At 51.2% G+C, this 21,931-nt stretch overlaps 1 protein-coding gene across 1 annotated transcript in view; it reads left to right on the top strand.

Annotated features, from left to right (window-relative positions):
• The first annotated feature begins 8,331 nt into the window (after positions 1-8,331).
• The window catches only part of Rnf43 (ring finger protein 43), a 17,167-nt gene continuing 3,567 nt past the window's right edge, over positions 8,332-21,931 (top strand). Inside the window, exons 1-7 of the mRNA XM_051158238.1 lie at positions 8,332-8,455; positions 17,649-17,723; positions 17,831-17,962; positions 18,528-18,632; positions 20,017-20,178; positions 20,802-20,904; positions 21,445-21,931. The exon at positions 21,445-21,931 is cut by the window's right edge and continues 902 nt beyond it. Of these exons, the coding sequence (XP_051014195.1) occupies positions 17,655-17,723; positions 17,831-17,962; positions 18,528-18,632; positions 20,017-20,178; positions 20,802-20,904; positions 21,445-21,931 (1,058 nt within the window). The 5' untranslated portion in view covers positions 8,332-8,455; positions 17,649-17,654. The remainder of the gene's footprint in view (positions 8,456-17,648; positions 17,724-17,830; positions 17,963-18,527; positions 18,633-20,016; positions 20,179-20,801; positions 20,905-21,444) is intronic.

Raw genomic sequence — 21,931 nt, forward strand, 5'->3', positions numbered from 1 at the left:
GGGCCAGGTGAGCAAACCTGGAGCTCTGTAAAACAGTGCTGGGAGCCAGGAGCCGTCCCAGCAGGCTGGTCAGCTTTCCCCCAACCACCAAGCAGCAGGAGCTTTATTTTATGATACTGGTGTGTGTGCTGCCGCCCGAGATAAAAGTCAGGTGGTTCTAAGTTCAAGTAATGGAGGTTGCACTGGCAAGGATGGTTATAAAATCTGGAAAGAGGAAGTAGGGAGAAGGGCGCCTTTGATGTCTGGCCAGTGCTCCTGATTACAAAGGCAAAATTGTAGCAGGCAGTGAAGTTACCTGTCCAAGGCCTGGGTGAAGGTCTGAGTGTGGAATCAGACAACTAAAAGATTATTGCAACAGAGGTTTTCACAGAGCAGGGAGGGGGGGCAGGGGGAGGGGAGGGGTGGGAACGGGAGATAGTGTGGAATGGCTTGCAAACGCCCACGCCCCGGGGGAGGAGGAGACAGAAGCCCAAAGCGCTAAGCCTGGGCTCACCTGAGCCTAAGCCACCGCTCACCGGAGCCCTGGAATGCCCTTTGTGAGGCAGGTAATGAGGTCACATGGGAAGGAGGCAGGCTGAAAACTGGAAGAGCTTGTTGAGTGGGGTTTGGAGGGCTGAGAACAGGAGGGAAGTGACCATGGAGAATGAGCTGTCCCAGACTGTACCCTGCAGAATGCTGGCATTTAGAAGCACTGTTGGCCGACAAGGGAGGGACCAGCCAGAAAGGGCTTTGTCTCTTCCAGGAATAAGTGGAGAACTGTTGCTGTTAAGGACAGTAATAAAGGCAGCTCCCATTTAATGAGCACTTGCTAGGTACTGGTCTGTGATGGGCACTTACTGGTCATCATCTCTGGTCTTGGGGACGCTCCGGAATCGTTTTGTTGTTCCCATCCTGAGATGAAGGCTAGGATGCTTGCAAAAGTAACTTGTCCAAGATCCCACAGGTAGACGGTGAATTAAACCAGAAAGAATAAGTCAGAGAAAGAACAGTGGCCTTAGGACCATGAAGTTCAGTGGGTGCGATGCGCATGCCTGTAATCCTGGCACTTCGTAGGCTTGCGGGAGAGATGGGAGTTTAAGTCAACCTAAGTGACAGAGCAAGTCTCTCTCTCTCTCTCTCTCTCTCTCTCTCTCTCTCTCTCTCTCTCTCTCTCCTTCTCCCTCTCCCTCTCCCTCCCCCTCTCCCTCCCTCTCTCCCTCTCCCTCTCTCTCGCTCTCTCCAGGATTTCTCTTTGTAGCCTTGGCTGTCTTAGATTTGCTTTGTAGATGAAGCTGGGCTCAAACTCAAAGAAATCTCTCTGCTTCTGCCCCCACGTGCTGGGATCACAGGCATGGGCCACGGTGCCTGGCTAAGACCATAGCTCTAAAAGCATGAAATATGAACTAGGAGCTGGGGTCTACACCTGTGCTCCTACCTTCTCCAGAGGCTAACGCAGAAGAGCTACTTAACCCCAGAAATTTAGGGCACTCCTGAGCAGCATTGCAATACCATGTCTCCTAAGAACAAAAGCGCGCGCGCGCGCACTCACACACACACACACACACACACACACACACACACACACACACACACACACACGTTTGGCAATGAGTTATATGTTCAAAGCCATTCTAAACCTGAGTTATCCCAACAAATATTCCTCCTGATTTCTCCCCAATGGTACCTCTAGGACAGGTATATCTCAACCCAGGGTCTCACCTGGGAACACACACCACCCACCAATCCTTACATTTCTCCAGTTTCTGGGACCCCTGTCCAGCCACACCCTCCCAGAATGTTAAAAGCTCTAGGCCCTCTTCTGGCATCACTGAAAGAATGGGTAGGTCAAACACTTTCCTACTTGTGACTAGGAGCCCTTGCATCCTAGGGAGAGAAGCGTCTCTAGGGCTGCCCTCCTTTTGGTTGGAATGCCTGGAGGGATGGGTGAAGGCTGACTCTCAGCGTTCACCCAGCAGCAAGCTTCCTAGCTAGGTCGTGAAGTCTTGGTTGAATGACTGGTTTTCCTGTTTGATCTGAGGGATACTTGCAGAGCTCTCAGCGTAACCAAGGCAAGCCATACAAACCATGCTGAGTGTGTTTCTTACACTACTAATCAGACTGTGCAAGAAATGTCATGTATTTTCTGTTAAATCTGACTCCAAGGCCCCATCAGGGTGAGCAGGAAGTTGGTTCAAAGGAGCTTCCCTTCACAAAGTAGCACAAAAACTCAGGCTTTCTAGAAACCTCCAATAGCTAGGGAAGCCTCTGACCCCCACAAGTGTCTATTATCCAGATGCAAGAGCTGTTTGAGATCAGAAGAGGAGGTGCTAGTGCTGCAGCTCAGGGGAGAGCATCTGTCCAGCATGTGTGAGGTCCTGGTCCCATTTGTCACCAGCACTGGAAGAAAAGTCTGGACATATTTCTTGTCTTCAGATGTGGCTCAGTGGGTAAAGAGCTCAGCATGAAGCCATGGCTCCATCCCAGCCCTGAGTCAGCCGGGTGACCAGCATCCTGTAACCTTGTACTCAGGGAGGAAGGTCAGAAATCCAGCCATCCTCAGCCACATAGTGAGTTTGAGGCTAACCTGGGCTACATGAGACCCTGGCTCAGAAAGGGAAGGAGAGAAGGGAGAGACGGAGGAAGGAGAAGGGAAAGGGAAACCATCTGAGGTGCTACATCCTGTCGGGGCCAGCCTCCGCATAGGTAGCCTATCTATCGGTCAGTCATTCTGCAGCCCCGCCCCCCCCACATCCCCCCCGGGGCACAGGCTGCTTCAGTTTCCTGTGGCTTGGTGCATGGGCGCATCTTAGGCCCTCCTCAACCCTTTAAGGTTCTAGAGACAGGATCCTCCCTCCACACTCCACTCCTTTCTGCCTTCGGGACACATGCACTTCCTCAAAGAGTTCACTTTTCACTAAAGCCAGGAAGGGAGGTGTTTAGCCAATGTTGGTCTTTAGCAAATGCTCCTGAGGCAAAAAGATGGAGAGAAAAGACAGCAAAGAAATCCGGAAAGAATAAGAAAGCTCTTGTTCTTTCTCGTTCCTCCAGTTCCAGAGTTGTCCCTTACCACCACCTCTCACTGTCTTTCTGTCAGTTGCCTGCTTATAGACCCTTGATAAACTAACTAATCAACAAACCCCTGAGTGCCCCGTGTACAGCAGGCGCTGACAGGACTGTCGGGGTACAGGTGACCTGAGGGGTAGGGAGGAGAGACAGCAGACAAATGCACCTCAGTGGGGTAAGACCATGAGTGATCGGGGAAATGCAGGACAAATTGGCAAATGCCAAAAATGTGCTTAGGGAAGTGGGGCAGGCTGTTATTTTTGGATATGGAGTGCTGGGTGGTGGTGGCGTGGGAGGCGGGGGCGCGTGGTAGGGGGTAGGGGGGCATGGTAGGGGGCTGGGGGATGGGGGGAAGAAAGGTATAGGAAGAGAGAGTAAGCCATGAGGCAAGCCCAGTTCAGACACAGCCTTTTAAAAACAATGTATCTATATGTTTCTGGGTGTGTGATTTGTATGTGTGTGCATGTGTGCCATAGCACACATGTGGAAGTCAGACAGTCAACTCCGAGAGTTGTCTGTCTCCTTCTGCCTTTCCTTGGGTCCCAGAATCAAGGCCCATCAAGTGTCTTTACTGAGCCACATGCCCGGCCCCAGGCCAAGCGGATAAGAGGGCGGACTTCATCCCAAGAGCTACGCGTTGAGAGCGCTCCATACAGACAAGTACGCTCAAGCTAGCGTTGAAGCCACTTTTGCCACTGCATAAAGGGATGAGTGGGATAGGGCAACCCCCAGTCAAGAAGTTTTTCGTAACTCAGGCCAGCAATGACAGTGGCGGGTGTGAGCAAGGAGTTGGGCTGAGTTGAGAAGAAACAGGAGGAAAGAGACAGGGAACTGAATGGTCCCCTGAGCCTCTTACCTTATGATGGTTCCTCTCTGCCTGGAGGCTGCAGGACAGAGGTGGCTAGAGGAGCCACAGTGAGAAAGGGCAGAGTGGATCAAATTTCATGACACCTTCCTTCCTTTGTTGTTTTTGTTTTTCCAAGACAGGGTTTCTGTTTCTTCTTCTCTTTCTCCCCCTCCTCCCCCTTCCTCCTCCTCCTCCTCCTCCTCCTCCTCCTCCTCCTCCTCCTCCTCCTCCTCCTCCTCCTCCAAGACAGGGCTTCTCTTTGTAGTCCTGGCTGTCCTGGACTCACTTTGTAGACCAGGCTGGCCTTGAATTCACAGAGATCTGCCTGCCTCTGCCTCCCGAACGCTGGGATTAAAGGCGTGCGCCACCACCGCCCAGCGATTTGTTGGTTTCTTATGTGAGACATTTGAAGGAAATGGAGGAGACTGGGAGGCTAGCCCCTAGCTGGGTGACACCATGCTTCTGACCCCTGAGTCGAGGAACATGTAGAGCCAGTTTTAGCCTGTCCAGTGGTTTGCTCAGGCTTGGGCCAGCTGGGTTTGAGGTACCTCACATGAGATTCTTCACACAGGAGGATCCAGGGGGGGGGGTATTTGGACGTAGGGGTCTGGCGCTCAAGAGAAGACGAGGCTGCGTGTGGAAAACCATGGCTGTGGTTTGGTTGGGTCACTCAAAGAACGTGTGAAGAGCACCTAGGTCGACATCCGTAAGGGTCGCCGGCATTCTAGGAACTTGTATTTGGGCCTTTGGGCTTTACAAGCCTACAATTGGCTGGGCATGATGTTGCACGTTTATCTCAGTGCTTAGGGGGCAGAGGCAGGAGGCTTGCTGCAAGTTTCTAGTCTACCTAGTGAGCCCCTGTCTCAAACAAACAAAACCCAGAAAAGACCCCATGTAATTATTAAGGCACATACTTTGGCTCTGAGTTGGGGGGAAGATATCAAGTTTTCAAAGTCAAATTAAACATTTATTTACTCACAGACAGGCGCTCGAACTGTATCTCAGACTGGCCTGACTGACGCTCACTCTGTAGCTCAAGCTGACCTGGATCCCACGCTTTTCCTTGTCTCGGCCCTCTGAGTACTATGATTACGGGCCCGTGACACTATACCCAGTGCTTCCTTTTTTTTTTTTTTTTCTATTTAGTTTCCTCTGATCCTGTTCGTGTCAGTTACCAGCTGTGTACTCTTTTGTTGTTTTGTTTTGTTTCGTTTTTCAAGACAGGGTTTCTCTGTGTAACAGAGCCCAAGCCGTCCTGGAACTTGCTTTATAGACCAGGCTGGCATCGAACTCACAAAGATCCCGAGTGCAGGGAGCAGCTGTGTACTCTTGGGCACCTTGCTAACCTTTTGGTGCCTCAGTTCCTCATCTTCAAAGGAGACAATAGCTTCTACCCTTGTAGTGATACGCAGGCACTTATCCGCCAACGGACGCTGACTGCATTCACGGGGAGTCCCACAACGCCAGAAGATGGAGTCAGATGTGCTAAGCTTTAGTCTCGTGTGTGACCTTGGCTTCTCTGAGCCTCAGGCTCTTCTTTGTATGTGGAGAAAGTGCCTGCCTTACAGTGTGATGGGCCCGGAAGTCCTGGAAGACAGGAGACACTTTGAATGGCTGATCGCCTCTCACACTCATTCCTTCGGCTGCTGGTTCAGAATCAGGCACTCTGGTGACTCTGACCCTAGCTTCTCCCCTCCCCCCTAAGCAGAAGTACCCTCCAGCAGCGCTGCTCTGGATGCTGGCTCTGCATTAAGGCTGGGGACAGAGTGGCAGGTAAATATCTGCCCCTCTTCCCCTTTCCTGAGCTGCCCTCTGCTGGGCAGGAGGGGGGGGCGATCCTGGGGTCTTAGAGAGCTGGTGACACCGACAGGACACCGTGAGTCTCAGGCCAGCCTGAGCTACAGTGTGAGCACCTGTGAAGGAAGGACAAGCTATTCAAAGCGGTGAACTTCTGAGTTAGTTTCTACTCCCCAAGGGTTCCTGTTGTGTTGGCGCACACCCGGCGTCTGCCTCTCCTCCACAGACTCTCTCTGACTCACCACGGGAAGCCTCCTCGTGTGCTAGCCAGTGGTCTCCATTGCGTGGTCCAACTCCTATGCTCTCTCCTGCCTCATCTCCTGCCGTCCTACCTCAACCTGCTGCGTCCTCTGTGGGGAAGGGTCTCTCCTCTCCACCTCTTAGGCTGGTCTTCTGCATGAACACATACTTAACCAGTCCCCAATAAAGGTATCAAGTCACTCTTGGGATAAATGCTCTCATGGAATTGTTAGTCTCTGCTTCTTGTATCCTCCCACAGTCTCTAGAACACACTAGCATCATAGCACCACAGTGCAGTGGACACCACGTGGCATAGTGGGAGCTTTCAGGGTTGGTAGAAGTAAGGAGTAAATAGACGTTGGGGAGATGGCTTAGTCAGTAAAGTGCTTGCCACACTGAGGACTGGAGTTCAGCCCCCTGCGCATGTAAAAAGTCGAGCACCAAGCCGGACAGTGGTAGCACATGCCTTTAATCTCAGCACTTGGGAGGCAGAGGCAAGCAGATCTCTGAGTTTGAGGGCCAGCCAGGTCTCCAGAACATTGGCCACTCTTGGAAAGGACTTGGGTTTGGTTTCCAACACACCCACATGGCAGCTCACAGCTGTCTATAACTCCATTTTAGGGGAATTGATGCCCTCTTCTGGCTTCCTCAGGTACCAGGTCCACAAGCTGTGCACATTCAGGCAAGCACTCATACATACAAAATAGAAATAATAAATCTTGCCAGGCGGTAATGGTGTATATCTTTAATCCCAGGACTTGGGAGGCCAGCCTGCTCAGCATGTGGTGCACAACTGTAATCCCAGTGCTAGGGAGGCAGACACAAGCAAGTCCCTGAGGCTCAAGGAGAGACCCAGTCTCATAAAATAAGGTGGAAAACAATGGGTTGAAACTTTCATAATCAACCTCTGGCCTTCACTTACATGTACACATACACACAAAAAATGAACATGTGTGTACACACACACACACACACACACACACACACACACACACGAAAGGAGTGGATAGATGGTTGGATAGGCAGACTAAAGCCAGGGTATTCGCTGAAGAACGGGCCCAGCCTCATCCATTCGTTATCTGGAGACAAGAGCGTGTAACCATTCTCCCACACCAAACTTCTATCACCAGGCCAGTAACACTTAAATTCTGGAACCCCAGCAGTCCTACTCAGAGACTTAATTATCAGGGCTATGATGCAAATCAAGGCAGTACATATTGGTTGCCAGCCTCTTCCGCAGCTTGCTTGATCCCGTGATGGGCACACACAGGTAAAGTGAGAGAAGCAGGGCCTGTGTACTGAGGTAGAATGACACAGGCCAGACTCTACGGGGCAACAGCTGTTGGAGCATCCCAAAGAGGCATCAGTAGCACCTGGCATGGCTCCGGGATCAAAGGAAGAAGGCAAAGATGCAGGAGCATACAAGCATCCTCAGAGCCTGGAGCTTCCAGGAGCACACGACTGCTCGAAGGGCACTTGGGAGCAAGTAGAAGCATCAAGAGACTCTGTGGTCAGCAGAGAAGCCATCTGTATTTGGTCCAGTTGGGAAAGTATGGCCTAAGGGTGGACAGCTATTTCACAGCCGGTTCATTTAGGTCTCCTCTGTGACAACCCTCCTTTGCATCCACCCCCGGCACCTCTGAAATGACAATGACTAATAATTGAGTAGAAAGCCATCTAGTAATAAGGCTCACTTGCTTTGAGACAAGGTGGCCTGAAACTCGCTGTGTAACCCAGGCTGGCCTTGTACTTCTTTTTTTTTTTTTTTTTTTTTTTTTTTTTTTAAGATTTATTTATTATTATGTATACAGTGTTGTCTGCATGTACACCTGCAGGCCAGAAGAGGGCATCAGGTTACATTATAGATGGTTGTGAACCACCATGTGGTTGCTGGGAATTGAACTCAGGACCTTTGGAAGAGCAGGCGGCGCTCTTAACCACTGAGCCATCTCTCCAGCCCCTGGCCTTGTACTTCTGATAAACCCCCTGCCCCTCTGCCTTCTGAGTTTGGAGGGACAGGCTATCAGCCACCATGGCCACCCAAGTAAGGTCTACCCTTCTATAGTACCAAGAGACCCGCCTACTCAAGATGGCTCAGCAAGTAAAGCACTCACAGGGCAAGTCCCCAGATCCCACAGCGGAAGAAGGAGAAAAAAAAACTCCTGAGACTTGTCGTCTGACCCCCCCACCACCACCACGTGCACACCCATATAGCACCCACGTGCCTCACCCCTGCCTGTCACACCCGCACATATACACACACAATAACAATAACGTTATTTTCAAATTGTTTTAAGGAAGCCAACCTGGAACCTGCCTAGGATAATGGAGAGCTGCTTTGGTCTTGTCGCTAGCTCAGACCCGCTCCCTGGAGCTCCTCTAACCCACATCTTTGTCTCTCTGCAGTCCCACCCCTTGTACCTGTGCAACGCCAGTGATGATGACAACCTGGAGCCTGGATTCATCAGCATTGTCAAGCTGGAGAGTCCTCGGCGCGCCCCTCGCCCCTGCCTGTCACTGGCCAGTAAGGTAGAGTCTCACATCCCACATCTTCAGCGGCGCCCAGCACTGGTCCGGGAGGACACTGTGCTCTCTTGTCCCCTTGTCTCTTTAGAATGATCAGCCCACCGGGCAGTGGTGGCACACACCTATAAGCCCAGCACTTGGGAGGCAGAGGCAGGAGGATCTCTTGAGTTTGAAACCAGCCTGGTCTATAGAGTGAGGTCCAGGACAGCCAGGGCTTGTTACGCAGAGAAACCCCTTCTCAAAACAAAACAAAACAGAAAATAAAAACAAAAAGAATGATAAGCCTCTGGGCCTGGAGAAGTGATAAAGGACTCAGGCTGCTCTTCCAGAAGATCTGAGTTCAGTTCCCAGCAGCCACAGGGTAGCTCACAACCATCTGTAACTCAGTGCTAGGGACTCCGACGCCCTCACCTGGCCTTCACAGGCACCAGGAACACAGGCAGTACGCAGACCCTCAATCAGGCAAAACATCCATACACATAAAATAATAATAACTGATTTCAGGAGTGCTAGGCCTGATTCCCTCAAGGCCCCTGAGCTCACAGCCCATCCGTCAGGGGGAAAGCCATGCTTTCTCTCCTTATTCCACCAACCAGTCCTAGAATTTTCTGAATTTCATCCCAGCATGAGCCCCCCACCCCTACCCCCACTCCATCTCTTAGAAATTCCTGAAAACTTTCCCTTCCTCAGCACAAGAGCAAATGGGGTGGGAGGTGCAGGGTGGGATGTCACTTGAAGGTTTGTTTCACGCTGCAGAAACTGCTGAGTGCTTTTCACAAGAACAGGAAAAGAGAGCCAGGCGTGGAGGCTCATGCCTGTGAGCCCAGCTCTTGGGAGGCTGTTAGGATTACTGTGCATTTGAGCCCAGCTTGGACTGTAGAGTAAGTACGAGGTCAGCCACTGCTATGTAACAAAACCCCAACTCAAAAAGGGGAAACAGAACAGCTAAGTGGCAGCTGCTGTTCTCCTTACAACCGTTACACATTTCCTGCGAGGTTCACTAACTTCAGGCCTGAGAGAGAACTTTGGCTTACACAAGGGTTATGTGTAAATTAGGGCCAGGGATGTGGCTCAGCCAGCAGAGCGCCTCGCCTTCGGCCGCACAGGCGCTGGGCTTGTTCTCTAACATTGAGCAGGGCTGGGCTTGGTGCCTTATGCTTCAGCCCCGGCCTCCAGGATGAAGGGCAAGTTGGTTAGGAATCTGGTCACCTTGGTCATGTGTGAGGTCAGCCTGGGATACGTGAGACCCTGTCTCAAAATAAAAATAAAACAAAAACCCCTAGCAGGGTGTGGTGGTGGAGGCTGTAATCCCAGCACTCAGGAGGCAGAGGCAGGCGGAGCAATGTGAGTTCGAGGCCAGCCTGGTCTACAAAGTAAGTCCAGGATAGCCAAGGCTACATAGAGAAACCCTGTTTTGAATAAACAAAACAAAAATAATAATATAATAAAATAAATAAAAAATAAAGACTGAAAATAAGCTGGGCGTTGTGGTACATACCTTTAATCCCAGTACTCAGGAGGCAGAGGCAGGTGGATCTCTGAGTTCCAGGACAACCAGAGACAGACAGAGAAACCTTGTCTCAAAAAAATAATAAACAAGCAAGCAAACAAACAAATAAAGTGAAAACATAAAATATTATTTAGGCTTGGCCACACATTGTTATGGTATCAGAACTCAGGAGGCCAAGGCCGACCCATCACAAGTTTGGGGCCAGCCTGGGCAACATAGAGAAATGCTGTCTCGAAAACCAAGCCAGACTAAACAAACAAGCAAGCAAAAGCCCTAGATGAGGGCTCAGACACCTGGCGGCACTCGCCCCTCAGTCTCGGGGCAGCAGGGGCACTGGGCAGCAGGGGTACACCCCTCCTGGGCTCTCTGGTTTGGCGTGCTCCCTGCCACCTTGTGATCTTTCTCTAAAAACGGCAATTACAGTTTTCTGTGCACTTACCTCTATACCCAGGGGAATATGGAGCATGCCCTTTATTTGCATTTGAGGCATACTTTGGATTTTGAGGCGGAGTGTCACTCTGTAGCCCAGGCTGGCCTCTGTCTCTCATCAGCAGTTCCACCAACTTGTGACCACGTAGGCAAACGTCTGAGCCCATGGAGGCCTTTTGCACCATCACAGTCATTTGCAGGTACAGGTTTCCTTCGGACTAGAGTCACCCTATGTACAGATATTTAATTTTTCCTACTTTACAAAATCTAGAGAAATGTTCGTTCAGGAAGCACGGTTCAGTGTTCGCACTGCATGTGAGCGTGAGGAGAGATCGGGAGTGGACCAAGGAGAGTTCAGAGAGGCTGTGATGGAGTTCCCTCTGCTTCTCTTCGTCTTTTGTAGAAGCAGCATATGTTTATCCTGGAAACTTTATAGAAAGTGTGATGTTTACTCCTAACTGTCACCCAGTTAGGAGTTGAAGTTAAAGACAGGGTCTCATAGTATGGTCTACCCTAGCTTTAAAAACTGCAGGTGTACCGCACCCCACCTCCTGCAGTTTTAACATAGTGTGCGATTGCACTGCCATGCACACTTGGCCAGCAGTAAGTGTGCTTCTACATAGAAGGCTTTCTCCTCCATCTCTGCAGCAACACATTACAAGAAAAGAAAAATTTTAATATTTATTGTAGCTCTTGCCTTTAGTCATAGCATTTGGGTGACAGAGACAGGTAGATTTCTGTGAGTTCTAACATAGCCAGGGTTATAAAAAGAGACCTTGTCTCAAACAACAACAAAAAGGTATATATTTTTTTTATCTTATATGCATACACTACACTATTTTATCATGCCTGCATATACTACAAACTTGCCTCGTGTCCTTGGAGGCCAGAAGAGGGCATCAGTTCCCTGGAGCCAAAGCTACAGATAGTTGTGGGTTGCCATGTGGGTGTCTTTGCCCAATCCTAGGTCCTCTGCAAGAGCAGCCAGTGCTCTAAGCCACTGGCCATCCCTGGAGCCCTGGCCACTGCATTCTCGTAGAAGAACGTGCATACCCTTTGGGGTGCTTGCTAAGCTCCTGGTTTTTTTCCCTTGTGATTCTTGTAAAAATCACAAGAAGTAGCTGGGCGTGGTGGCGCACGCTTTTAATCCCAGTACTTGGGAGGCAGAGGCAGGCGGATCACTGTGAGTTCGACCAGCCTGGTCTACAAAGTGAGTCCAGGACAGACAAGGCTACACAGAGAAACCCTGTCTCAAAAAAACAAAAAACAAACAAACAAACAAAAAGCTATGTGTCAAGTGTCTCTAGTGCTTGAACTAAAGCAAGCACAAAGCAAAAGCTGTGCCAGGCACGTGTCACAGGCCTGTAATCTCAGTACTCGGGAGGCATAGGCAGGAGGATTGCTACAAGTTCAAAACTGTCCTACATTGCAAATTCTAGGCTAACCAAGGCTACATGCTGAAATCTCACCTCTGACACAAAACAAGGGCTAGGGATAGATAACTCAGCTGGTACAGTGTTGGCCTAACATGTATGAGCGTCTGGGCTCTGTCCTCATTGCTACAGAAAGCAGGCGTGGAGGTGCACACCCGTAATTCTCACCGTAGCTACATAGCAACTTCAAGACCGTGGGCTACGTAAGACCCGGTCCAAAGAAAGTGAAAATCAAACAACAGAAAGCATGACGCCAGCTGTAGCGCTTCCAGTTCCCTGAGTGCATCTCCTACCTAGTGCATCGGACTTTTGCTGAAATGGCAAAATACCTAAGAACACTATGAAAGAGAGACAGACAGACAGACAGAGACAGAGACAGAGACAGAAGCAGAGACAGAGACAGACAGAGAGACAGATACAGAGAGAGAGACAGAGACAGAGACAGATACAGAGAGAGAGAGAGACAGAGAGAGAGAGAGAGAGACAGAGAGAGAGAGAGAGAGAGAGAGAGAGAGGATGAACATTTGGCTGTAGTTTTAGCAGCTTCATGCCACAGTTGACTGCTTCAGTGTCCCTGTACTGCGGTGGTGCATCATGGTAGAACACGGTGGGTAGAGACGCTCACATTACCATGGCCCAGGAAGCCCTGCACCCCTTTTTCCTGCCTCCATAAAGCTATGCTAGTAGACGCTTTCTCCTCTTCTCCCTTCCCATCCCCATCCATCTGTGGCCCCCAGTCTGTGGAATGGTGCTGCCCGGAGGAGGGCAGGCCTTCCCCCTTTAATTAGGCTCTCTGGAAGCATCTTCACAGACACACCCAGCAGCATCCTTTACTAATCCCCTAGGAGCATCTCAGTCCAGTTAAAGTGACAGGATGAACCGCCACGCCTGGCTTCTCTCTCACTGCTTCAGGGAGTTGCTCTTTCCCAGAGCATGCCGCTCAGGTCTCATCACCTGACCTGGCCAACTGCTGTTTGCCTAGGGTTCCCTGCTCAAGAAAGGTCCGCAGGGTTAGTCATGAGCGTGCTCCAGCTACTCCCGACGTCTCAGAAATTGCAAAGGCTAAACTGGAATACTTCCTTCCGCTTTGGCTTTACAGAATTCTCTTAAGTTCGGTGCGTTAATACAAATTATATACTAAGACAAATAATGCATATGGATTGTCTGGTTTAGTGGCATGTGAACACACACACACACACACACACACACACACACACTATGGCTCCTGGAAAGTGTAAGAGAAAGATAAAGTCTTTTGTAAAGAAAATATTGAAAATCATTCACTCAAATTCATGTCTATTGAGTTTCCCTTTTATTAACGGTAAGCCAGGCGTGATGGCACCTGCTTCTAATCCCAGCCCTCAGGAGACAGAGGCAGGAGGGTTAGAGGTTCTTTCTCATTCTTGACTACATACCAAGTTTGAGCCTAGGATGAATGAGCCCATCTCAAAAAAAAAAAAAAAAAAAAAAAAAAAAAAAAAAAAAAAAAAAAAGAATGAATGGGAGGAAGTGGGAGGGGGGAGGGAAGGAGGAGGAAGAAAAAAGCAAGCTGTCACCCCTGACAGGATTAGAGGTCTAGAACAGTTGAGCTGCGGCTCATCTTCTGTCCTGCAGCATGACTGGAAACTCTGGCTCACCTCTTTGGGCCTCTGGTCTTGTGTTTCTTCATCCACGAAAGGGGGAGTAATAATGGGATTTATACATGAATACAAGTTAATCAATTAACTTCTTTATTTGATATGTATTGTATTTTGTCTGCGTACACGTCTATGTACCATAGTCCTGAATGCCTGGTGCCCTCAGAGGCCAGAAGAGGGCATCAGGTTATAGATGGTCCTGAGCCACCATGTGTGGGTGCTGGGAATCGAACCGGGGTCCTCTGAAACAGCTGCCAGTGCTCTTAACCTCTGAGCCATCTGTCCTGCCCTAGTTACGAGGATCTAACGGGACAGTACAGATGCAAACTCATAATCCAATGCCGAGCGGGGCAGTCATCACCCAGGAAATGCCTACAGTGGTCATTCTGTCATCACGGGCATCATCGGTTCAAAATCAGGCAGTATTTGGTTTGGTCCATTTTGGTTTGGCTTTTTTTTTTTTCGAGACAGGGTTTCTCTGTGTAGCCTTGGCTGTCCTGGACTCGCTTTGTAGACCAGGCTGGCCTCGAACTCACAGCCTCTGCCTCCTGAGTGCTGGGATTAAAGGCATGCGCCGCCACCACGCCCGGCTTGGCTTTTTTTTTTTTTTTTTCCTGGTACTGGGGATTGAACCCAGAGCCTCACACATGCTAAGTGTGTATTCCACCACTGAACACTCTGCCCTCCTGCGCTTTCCAGTTCACAAAGCTGTCTGTCTGTCTCGTTCTTCTCTGAAACCTTCGCCATAATTCTGTCTGACTTTTCATGCTTGTAACTGCTCCTACCTAGTCACCTGGCTTGGTGTCTGCTTCTTTGGCAGCTCCCATGCCCCATCATGCAGTGGCATTAGATCCAGAGACAAGCAACTGGGTACCAAGGTGCCCACCATCCAGTGGTGAAGAGAAGGTGCTCTCAAGCTGAATGTGGTGGCACATGCCTGTAATCACAGCATTACAGGAGTGCTGCTGAGTCAGTAGGACTGTGCAGTTTGAGGCCAGCCTGGGCTACACAGTGAGATCTCAACTTGAGACAAAACAAAACAGAAAGCAGACACTCCGGAGGCTGAGGTTCTGGGTGATGGTGTGCGGCTTTCACTGTGTTCATTGGTGACCCTGTACAGACCTCTGAATCTTGGTTTCCTTACTGTCTTACGGAAGGTTAGGGAGTCGATGAACTCATGTGCACAAATCATATATAACAGTTGATATGATAACTAACACCACACAGCGGGCACAAGTTAAAGTACTTTACATGGACGAATGAGTGTAGTCCTCACAGTAGCTCTATGAGGCAGGGTCTGTTAGTGTCCCAGTTTACAGAAAACAAAAACAAAAACAAAAGTGGGTGCATGGAGGAGTTGCCCCCAAAGTCTCACAGGGAATAGTGGGAGGAGGCTGGGATGGCACTTAGGCACGCTGGGCAGGGGAGATCTCAGGAAGAAACAGCTGCTTTCTCCCTCCTTCTACCCTCGTTCCCAAGCACAGCCTGCTGCCACTGGTCCTACTGAAGCTTTCCAACCTGCCTCAGGCCTGTAGGAGCAAACTGCCTCCTCCCAGCAGGTGGGGGTCTTCGGCCAAGTGGACTTCCAATACAAAGTTCTGCCAAGTCTGTGTTTCTTGGAGATGCCTGGGAGCGGGTGGGAGTGGGCCTTTTCTCTTCACCCCCTTAGGGGGAGCTGCTTTGCATTTGTCTGTTTGGTGTGTTAAGTATTTGTGTCAGACTGGGGACCAGGTAGTAGAAGGAAGGGCAGGCCTCAGTGAAAAGCATTAACCATTACCTATTCCTTTCAGTTATGCACTAGAACCATGGTTCTCAACCTGTGGGCCGCGACCCCCTTGGGGGTTATTGAATAATCCTTCCACAGGGCTCACCTAAGACCGTCCTGAATATCAGATACTTACATTATGATTCATAACAGTAGCAAAATTACAGTTAGGAAGTAGCAACTAAATTAAGTTTATGATGGTGGGTCACCTCAACATGAGGAACTAAAGAGTCACAGCATTAGAAAGGTCGAGGACCTCTGCCCTATTACTATGCGCAGTATAGTTTTACATGCATGGAGACTCTTGACCTTCTGAGTGGCTTGGTACCTCAGGCCTAGTAGGCGCTGTGCGTTGTGCATACGCAGGTAATGTACAGAAACAGCCGCCGTGGACTGCAGAGAAAAATTTAACAGCTGACTAGTGGCCCAAGAGACAGGATTTCAGCTTCCTCTCTGCACACCCTGAATTGGCTCCTGGTGGAGGCTTGCTTGCTTTGCTGGCCTCAAGGGCTGGCCTCTCCTGAAGCATCCATCTTACCCATCCTGTCTTACCCATCCTGTCTTCCAGATTCTGCTCTTACTCTTGGGTGCAAGTGGGCAGAGGCACAGAAAGCCCCAGATCGGACTACTGCTCATCCCCAAATCTTGCTTTCTGTCCCTAAAACTCTGGACACGAGAACCCACTGCCAGGAAGGCCTGTCTCTTCCCTCCTGTTGGCAAACTCTCTGGGCTCTTTGATCACTTTTACAACTTTGTAATTATGGGCTGTAATGGGCCTGGGCGTTTGAACCTCGCCAGTAATTGCTTTCTACTGTTCCTACCCCAGCCCTTCAAAGAGAGCCGGATGAAGAAGTAAGAAAAGTCTCGAAAGAAGGGAGCCCCCATGTTAGGTCACACTGGGAAGCTTGGGGCCCTGAGAATCTCGTTCTGTGACTACTGCGGTACCCTTCCCACTCCTCACACATCCCTGCACTATGAGATTACCAGTAGGATTCCCCTGTCACAGGTTCTCCACTTCTCCCAAGAGAAGCCCTGGTTTAGAGGGCCCTGAAGGTCTGTTTGGAGGAGCTCAGCTGGCTTGGCCTTTCTGTAAAGAAGTGCTTCGGGGGACAGTGGAAGCTGCAGTTTTCTTCCCCAGTCCCTTGTGGTCTCCTCAGGGCATGTGGCCCGGAGTCAGTTAGCCAAGGCAGGACCCATAGAGGGACCAGCCCAGCCCCCTGGAGCAAGAGAGAAGAAAGGAAGTTATCCTTAACCAAAATAGGGACCACCCTCCCACCCCCCCCACCCCCGCTTTAATGTCTTACTGCCCTCCCTGCCCCATCCCCTGCCTGCAGGCAACTGTTCTGAGAGGCCCACTAGCCCCTGTCACTGCTTGGGGAGATGGGGGGCTTGGGAGTTGGAGGGGGTGGGGGGCAGGGCAGAGAGTAGAGGATCAAGCTGCCCCTAGCCTGCTTGGCAGGAGACCTGCCCTGACAGGCTCTCCCTGGGAAGACTGCTACTTCAAAGCTAGGAGAGCAAGTCCCTGCCCTGGTTCCTCTTCCTGCCACCGTGACTTGCAGAAGAGTTAACCCCTTCACTGCCTGCAGGAAGACCCCAGAGGTTCAGCAGTGGTCCCTGGGAGAGAGATGGAACGTGGGAGGTGGCTGGCTTTGAGAATGAGGTCCCGGAGGTCCCGGTCCCAGGCTCGGAGCAGCTCCTCCCCAGCGCCTGTTCTTGTCAGTTGGCCGTTGCTGCTGGGCTCTTATCGTCTGCCTCTCACCCCCACCCAGGCCCCCAGATTCCCTTGTTCTGTCTTTGACTCTGTTATCTGCTGTTGCTGCTGCCCGGCTGGCTAGACTGTACTGCCTCAGATATGCTCTCGGACCCCTCCTGTGCACTGTCGTGTCCTTGTGTGAGCAACCCCTTTAGTTTTTCCTCAATCAGGCCATCCTAAGGGAGAGGACCAAGGGACCAAGGACTCTTTAAGGCCCCTGAATTGGAACCAAAGAGCTTGGCAAGCTAGAGGGTGACAGGGAGACAGCACCCCTGCACTGAAGTGGGGGACCTGCCAGGGAGGCTTTGGGTCAGAACAGTGGTGGGCCACAGCCAGCTCTGGTTAGGCATCTCTGTCTTCCTCCAACTGCTGGTCACTCCCTGCCCTTGGTTCCCACATTGCTTGATCCCTGAGCAGGGGCAATTCTTATTTTACCCTAGAGCCAAAGCCACCATCTGGCACCCAGTGAACCCTGGGTGAGTGTTCCATTTCCAAATGAAAGGCTGAATGCTGTTCTTTGAGCGCAGCGGGCCGGGTCTGTCAGGGATCCCAGGCTCCCTGACTCCTTACATGTCAGTGTACGGGGTACAACATCCTAGGGAAAGATGTGTGTATGCAGGGTTGAGAGCCAGCCACGGCTGGCCTGTGACCTCTGCTATGTTTCCGCAGGCCCGAATGGCAGGCGAGCGGGGAGCCAGCGCTGTGCTCTTTGACATCACGGAGGACCGAGCAGCTGCCGAGCAGGTGCCTGGGGACAGGCTGGGTTCCAGGAAGGGTGTGGATGGAAGAAAGTAGGGTTCTTGGGGGAAGCAGAAGTCACAACAGCCCTTGTGGGGCTTTGTTCTCTGCAGCTGCAGCAGCCCCTGGGGCTGACTTGGCCAGTGGTGCTGATCTGGGGTACCGATGCCGAGAAACTGATGGAGTTTGTTTATAAGAACCGGAAGGCCCATGTGAGGATTGAACTGAAGGAGCGCCCAGCCTGGGTAAGCGCCTCAGGCCTCAGGCCTCAGGCCTTGCATCTGCAGTCACCTCCGAGCTATCCTCCAGGGTATCCTCTGGCCGACTCTCAGCCCCTAGCCATGTGTCCCTGGGAGTCTTCTCCCCTCTCTGAGCCTCATCTACAGTCTCAGCAGACTGGGCCTGTTGGGTCCTGAAGCTGTTTTCAGCCCTGTGGTTTCACCACACAGAGTAGAGAGCCTGCCTGCCGGGGTGGGGGGTGGGATGGGGGGCTGGAGGGGGCTCCTAGGTTCTGACTCCCTGGTGAGTACCTCTCCACTCCCAGCTGCTCTCCAGCCAGTAGCTCCCACATCACAAAGGGATTGGTTCCTCCTTTTCCCGCAAACACATGGGTTTCCAGATGAGAGCTGCAGCAGGACATCCCTCTCCTGCGACCCCAAGCTGAGAGAACTACCTAGTCCTTCTGGGGCCATCCCTTCATCCCTCAGGTGGGAGGCCCCAGGGCCCTTCAGCTCCTTTTCAGCTTGGCCTGGCTCTTTCTAGAGTATGACCCTTTTCCTCTCTGCTTCCCCCTCCCCGCCACACCCCCAGAAAGATCATGACGTGTGGATCCTCCTGACCGTGGTGGGCACCGTCTTTGTGATCATCCTGGCGTCTGTGCTGCGCATCAGGTGTCGCCCCCGCCATAGCAGACCGGTGAGCAGTGAGGGCTGCCTGATAGACCTGGGCACGGGCAAAAATGTGGAGGTGGAAAAGGCAATTCCAGGCGGGCCGGTGTCTTTATGGCCACAAAGCATCTAAATATACACTCTAGGCTCTCTGTTGGTTTTAGTCATTTCTCTTATGTGTGCATCTCTGTCCATCCATCTATTCACGTATTCATCATATATACTGAGGAAAAAAAAAATATATATATATATCAGTTTCAGGTGCTGGAAACAGCACCATGAATAAAAATAACAAAAAACACCTCCATTCTTTTTCTTTTTTCAAACCAGGGTTTCTCTGTGCAGCCCTGGCTGTCCTGGACTTGCTTTGTAGACCAGGCTGGCTTCAAACTCACAGAGATCCACCTGCCTCTGCCTCCCGAGTGCTGGGATTAAAGGCGTGCGCCACCATGCCCGGCTTCATTTTTGTTTGTTTGTTTGTTTCTTTGTTTTGTTTTATTTTGTTTCCAGACAGGGTTTCTCTGTGTAGCCTTGGCTGTCCTGGACTCGCTTTGTAGACCAGGCTGGCCTCAAACTCAGAGATCCACCTGCCTCTGCCTCCCGAGTGCTGGGAGTAAGGGCGTGCACCACCATGCCCGGCTAATACCGCCACTCTTAAGAAGCTTTCATTTATCGGGGCGGTGATGACACACAACTTTAATCCTAGGATTCAGAAGGCAGAGGCAGGGAGTTCCAGGCCAGCCTGGTCCACAGAGTGAGATCCAGGACAGCCAAGGCTACACAGAGAAACCCTGTCTTGGAAGTAAAAAAGAAAAGAAAGAAAGAAAGAGAAGGAGGAGGAGAAGAAGCTTTCATTCTAGTGGGAGGAAACAGACCATAAAAGAAGTAAAACATATAATAGTTTAGATGGTAGTATGTGCTTGCTACAGACAAGAGTGAAGTAGAAAAGGGGCAGGCAAGCAGGGGAGACAGGGTTAACCATTTCTAAACCAGTCCAGGGGAGTCTGCACCAAGAAAATGACACACAGACCAGCAGTGGGTGAGCATGGGGGTTACTGTCTGTATCTCCAGTTCAAGGGGATCCAACACCTCCTCTGGCTCTGGACATTGTGGGCCCCAGGCACACCCTAGTGCACAGACATACATGCAGACAAAACGTCCAACATATAGACTAGAGTAATAATTTTTTTTTAAGTTTATCTCATGAGTCATCAGAGGAAAAGCATAGTGGAACCTAGCAAGGTGGTAGGATGGAAGGCACAGCTATGCAGGATCCTTTGGAGGGCTACGCCCTCCAGGGCAGTCATTTGGCTGTGTGATCTGATGGGGCGATGGAACGGAGTCCAAGGTGGGGCCCAAGAGAGAGGAAAACAGAGCCCTTATTTTAGTGTGAACTCCATTTCTCTTCCCAGGACCCTCTTCAGCAGCGGACAGCCTGGGCCATCAGCCAGCTGGCTACCAGGAGGTACCAAGCCAGCTGTAGGCGGGCTCAAGCTGAGTGGCCAGACTCAGGGAGTAGCTGCAGCTCGGCCCCCATGTGTGCCATCTGCCTGGAAGAATTCTCAGAAGGGCAGGTGAGGTGGCCCAGTCTGGAGATGGAGATGGGAGCTGGGGCCAGGGTGGAAAGGTTTAGGTATGGCGACTTCTGGGCCTTACATGTCCTCCGTGGCAGGGATCACTTTGAGATCTGGTCATTTTGCTGGCTTCTAAGAACAAGCAGAGGTATTGTCAGGCCATGGGGGCATTTTAAATGCATTATCTTGTGTCAGCCCCATGGTGGAGGGGGTGGGGGGTGAGGGGAGGGGGAGGAGGGAGGGCGAGTTGGACAGTAGATTGGGTTCTTATCCTTACTGACAGCAGAAACTGTTGAGAAACTCAAGCCAGGCATTGTGCTGCATGACTCGAAGCCAGAACTAGGGTGATAGGAAAAGGAAGACTCAAGAGTTCAACAACTAAAAAAAAAAAAAAAAAAAAAAGAATAGTTCAACAGCTATGTGAAACTGTCTCAGAAAAGTAAGCAAGAACCAAAACTTGCCCAGAGTCATGCAGCTTAACCCAAGCCCGCCAGCCACCAAAGCCCACACTGCCCTTACTCTCCTGTTCTTTTTGCAAGTAGATGGCTGCAAGAAGGCAAGGCCAAGGGAAGATTTAGGGAGGTCCTTATAACCTCTGGCTGGGCCACTCTTGTTTGCTTCAGGAACTGCGGGTCATTTCCTGCCTCCACGAGTTCCATCGTTCCTGCGTGGACCCCTGGCTACACCAGCATCGGACTTGTCCCCTCTGCATGTTCAACATCGTAGGTAGGAGGTGGCCTAAGGGCTCCCCTGGGCACACAGATGTAGAACAGAGCTGCCCTCTGGGGAAGGGCTTCCCTTGTGGGGCTGAGAAGCAGCTGCCCACACGGCTCAGCTGCGCACTGCACTGCACCTCGTCCGTCGGGGGAGGGCTGTCTACCATCTTCATTGTCAAGGTCTGGGTTGTTTACCCACTCACTATTCTAATGTTCTGGCAACAGAGGACCCTATTCTAGTAAAAATCGATGCAGCCATTTTCTAAAAGATGGAAACAAAATCAACCTCTCGAGGCAGAACCTTGTGGTAGTCTCTCTAAAGGGACAGTGAGAGCCCTAGAGATGGCTGGTGGGAGGAGCTGGGATAACAGCCTGACAAAGGAAGAGGAAGTCCAGGCCTGGGTGAACTTTAGGTTAGGTGTCCTTGGTTCCCCAAACCTAGCTCAGAGGCTATGTGGGATCAAACAGGATAGCTACACCTTTCTGAGTTCATTCTCTGTTTTAAGTCTGTGTCTGTGAAATTAAATATCCATGTTCTTTGCTTTTGTAGAGGGAGACTCATTTTCCCAGGCTCTGGGAGCCTCTCCATCTTACCAGGAGCCAGGCAGGAGACTGCATCTCATTCGCCAGCACCCTGGCCACGCCCATTATCACCTCCCTTCGGCTTACCTGTTGGGCCCTTCCAGGAATTCAGTGGCCAGGACCCCAAGGTCTAGACCCTTCCTGCCCTCCCAGGATCCAAGTATGGGCTCTCGCCATCAACACCTCCCCAGGCCTTCACATCTCCGGGGACCAGAAGAACAGCAGCACCTGGCAGCATCTCAGCACCCCTATGCACAAGGCCAGGGCCTGCACCGCCTCCGATGTACCTCTCAGCACCCCACAGCTTGCCCAGTGGCCCTACGACGGGCCAGGCTTCATGACAGCAGCGGATCTGGAGAAAGCTACTGTACGGAACGCAGTGGCTACTTGGCAGATGGGCCAGCCAGTGACTCTAGCTCAGGGCCCTGTCATGGCTCCTCCAGCGACTCGGTGGT

Source organism: Acomys russatus, chromosome 16, assembly GCF_903995435.1.
Source record: "Acomys russatus chromosome 16, mAcoRus1.1, whole genome shotgun sequence".
NCBI classification, from domain to species: domain Eukaryota; kingdom Metazoa; phylum Chordata; class Mammalia; order Rodentia; family Muridae; genus Acomys; species Acomys russatus.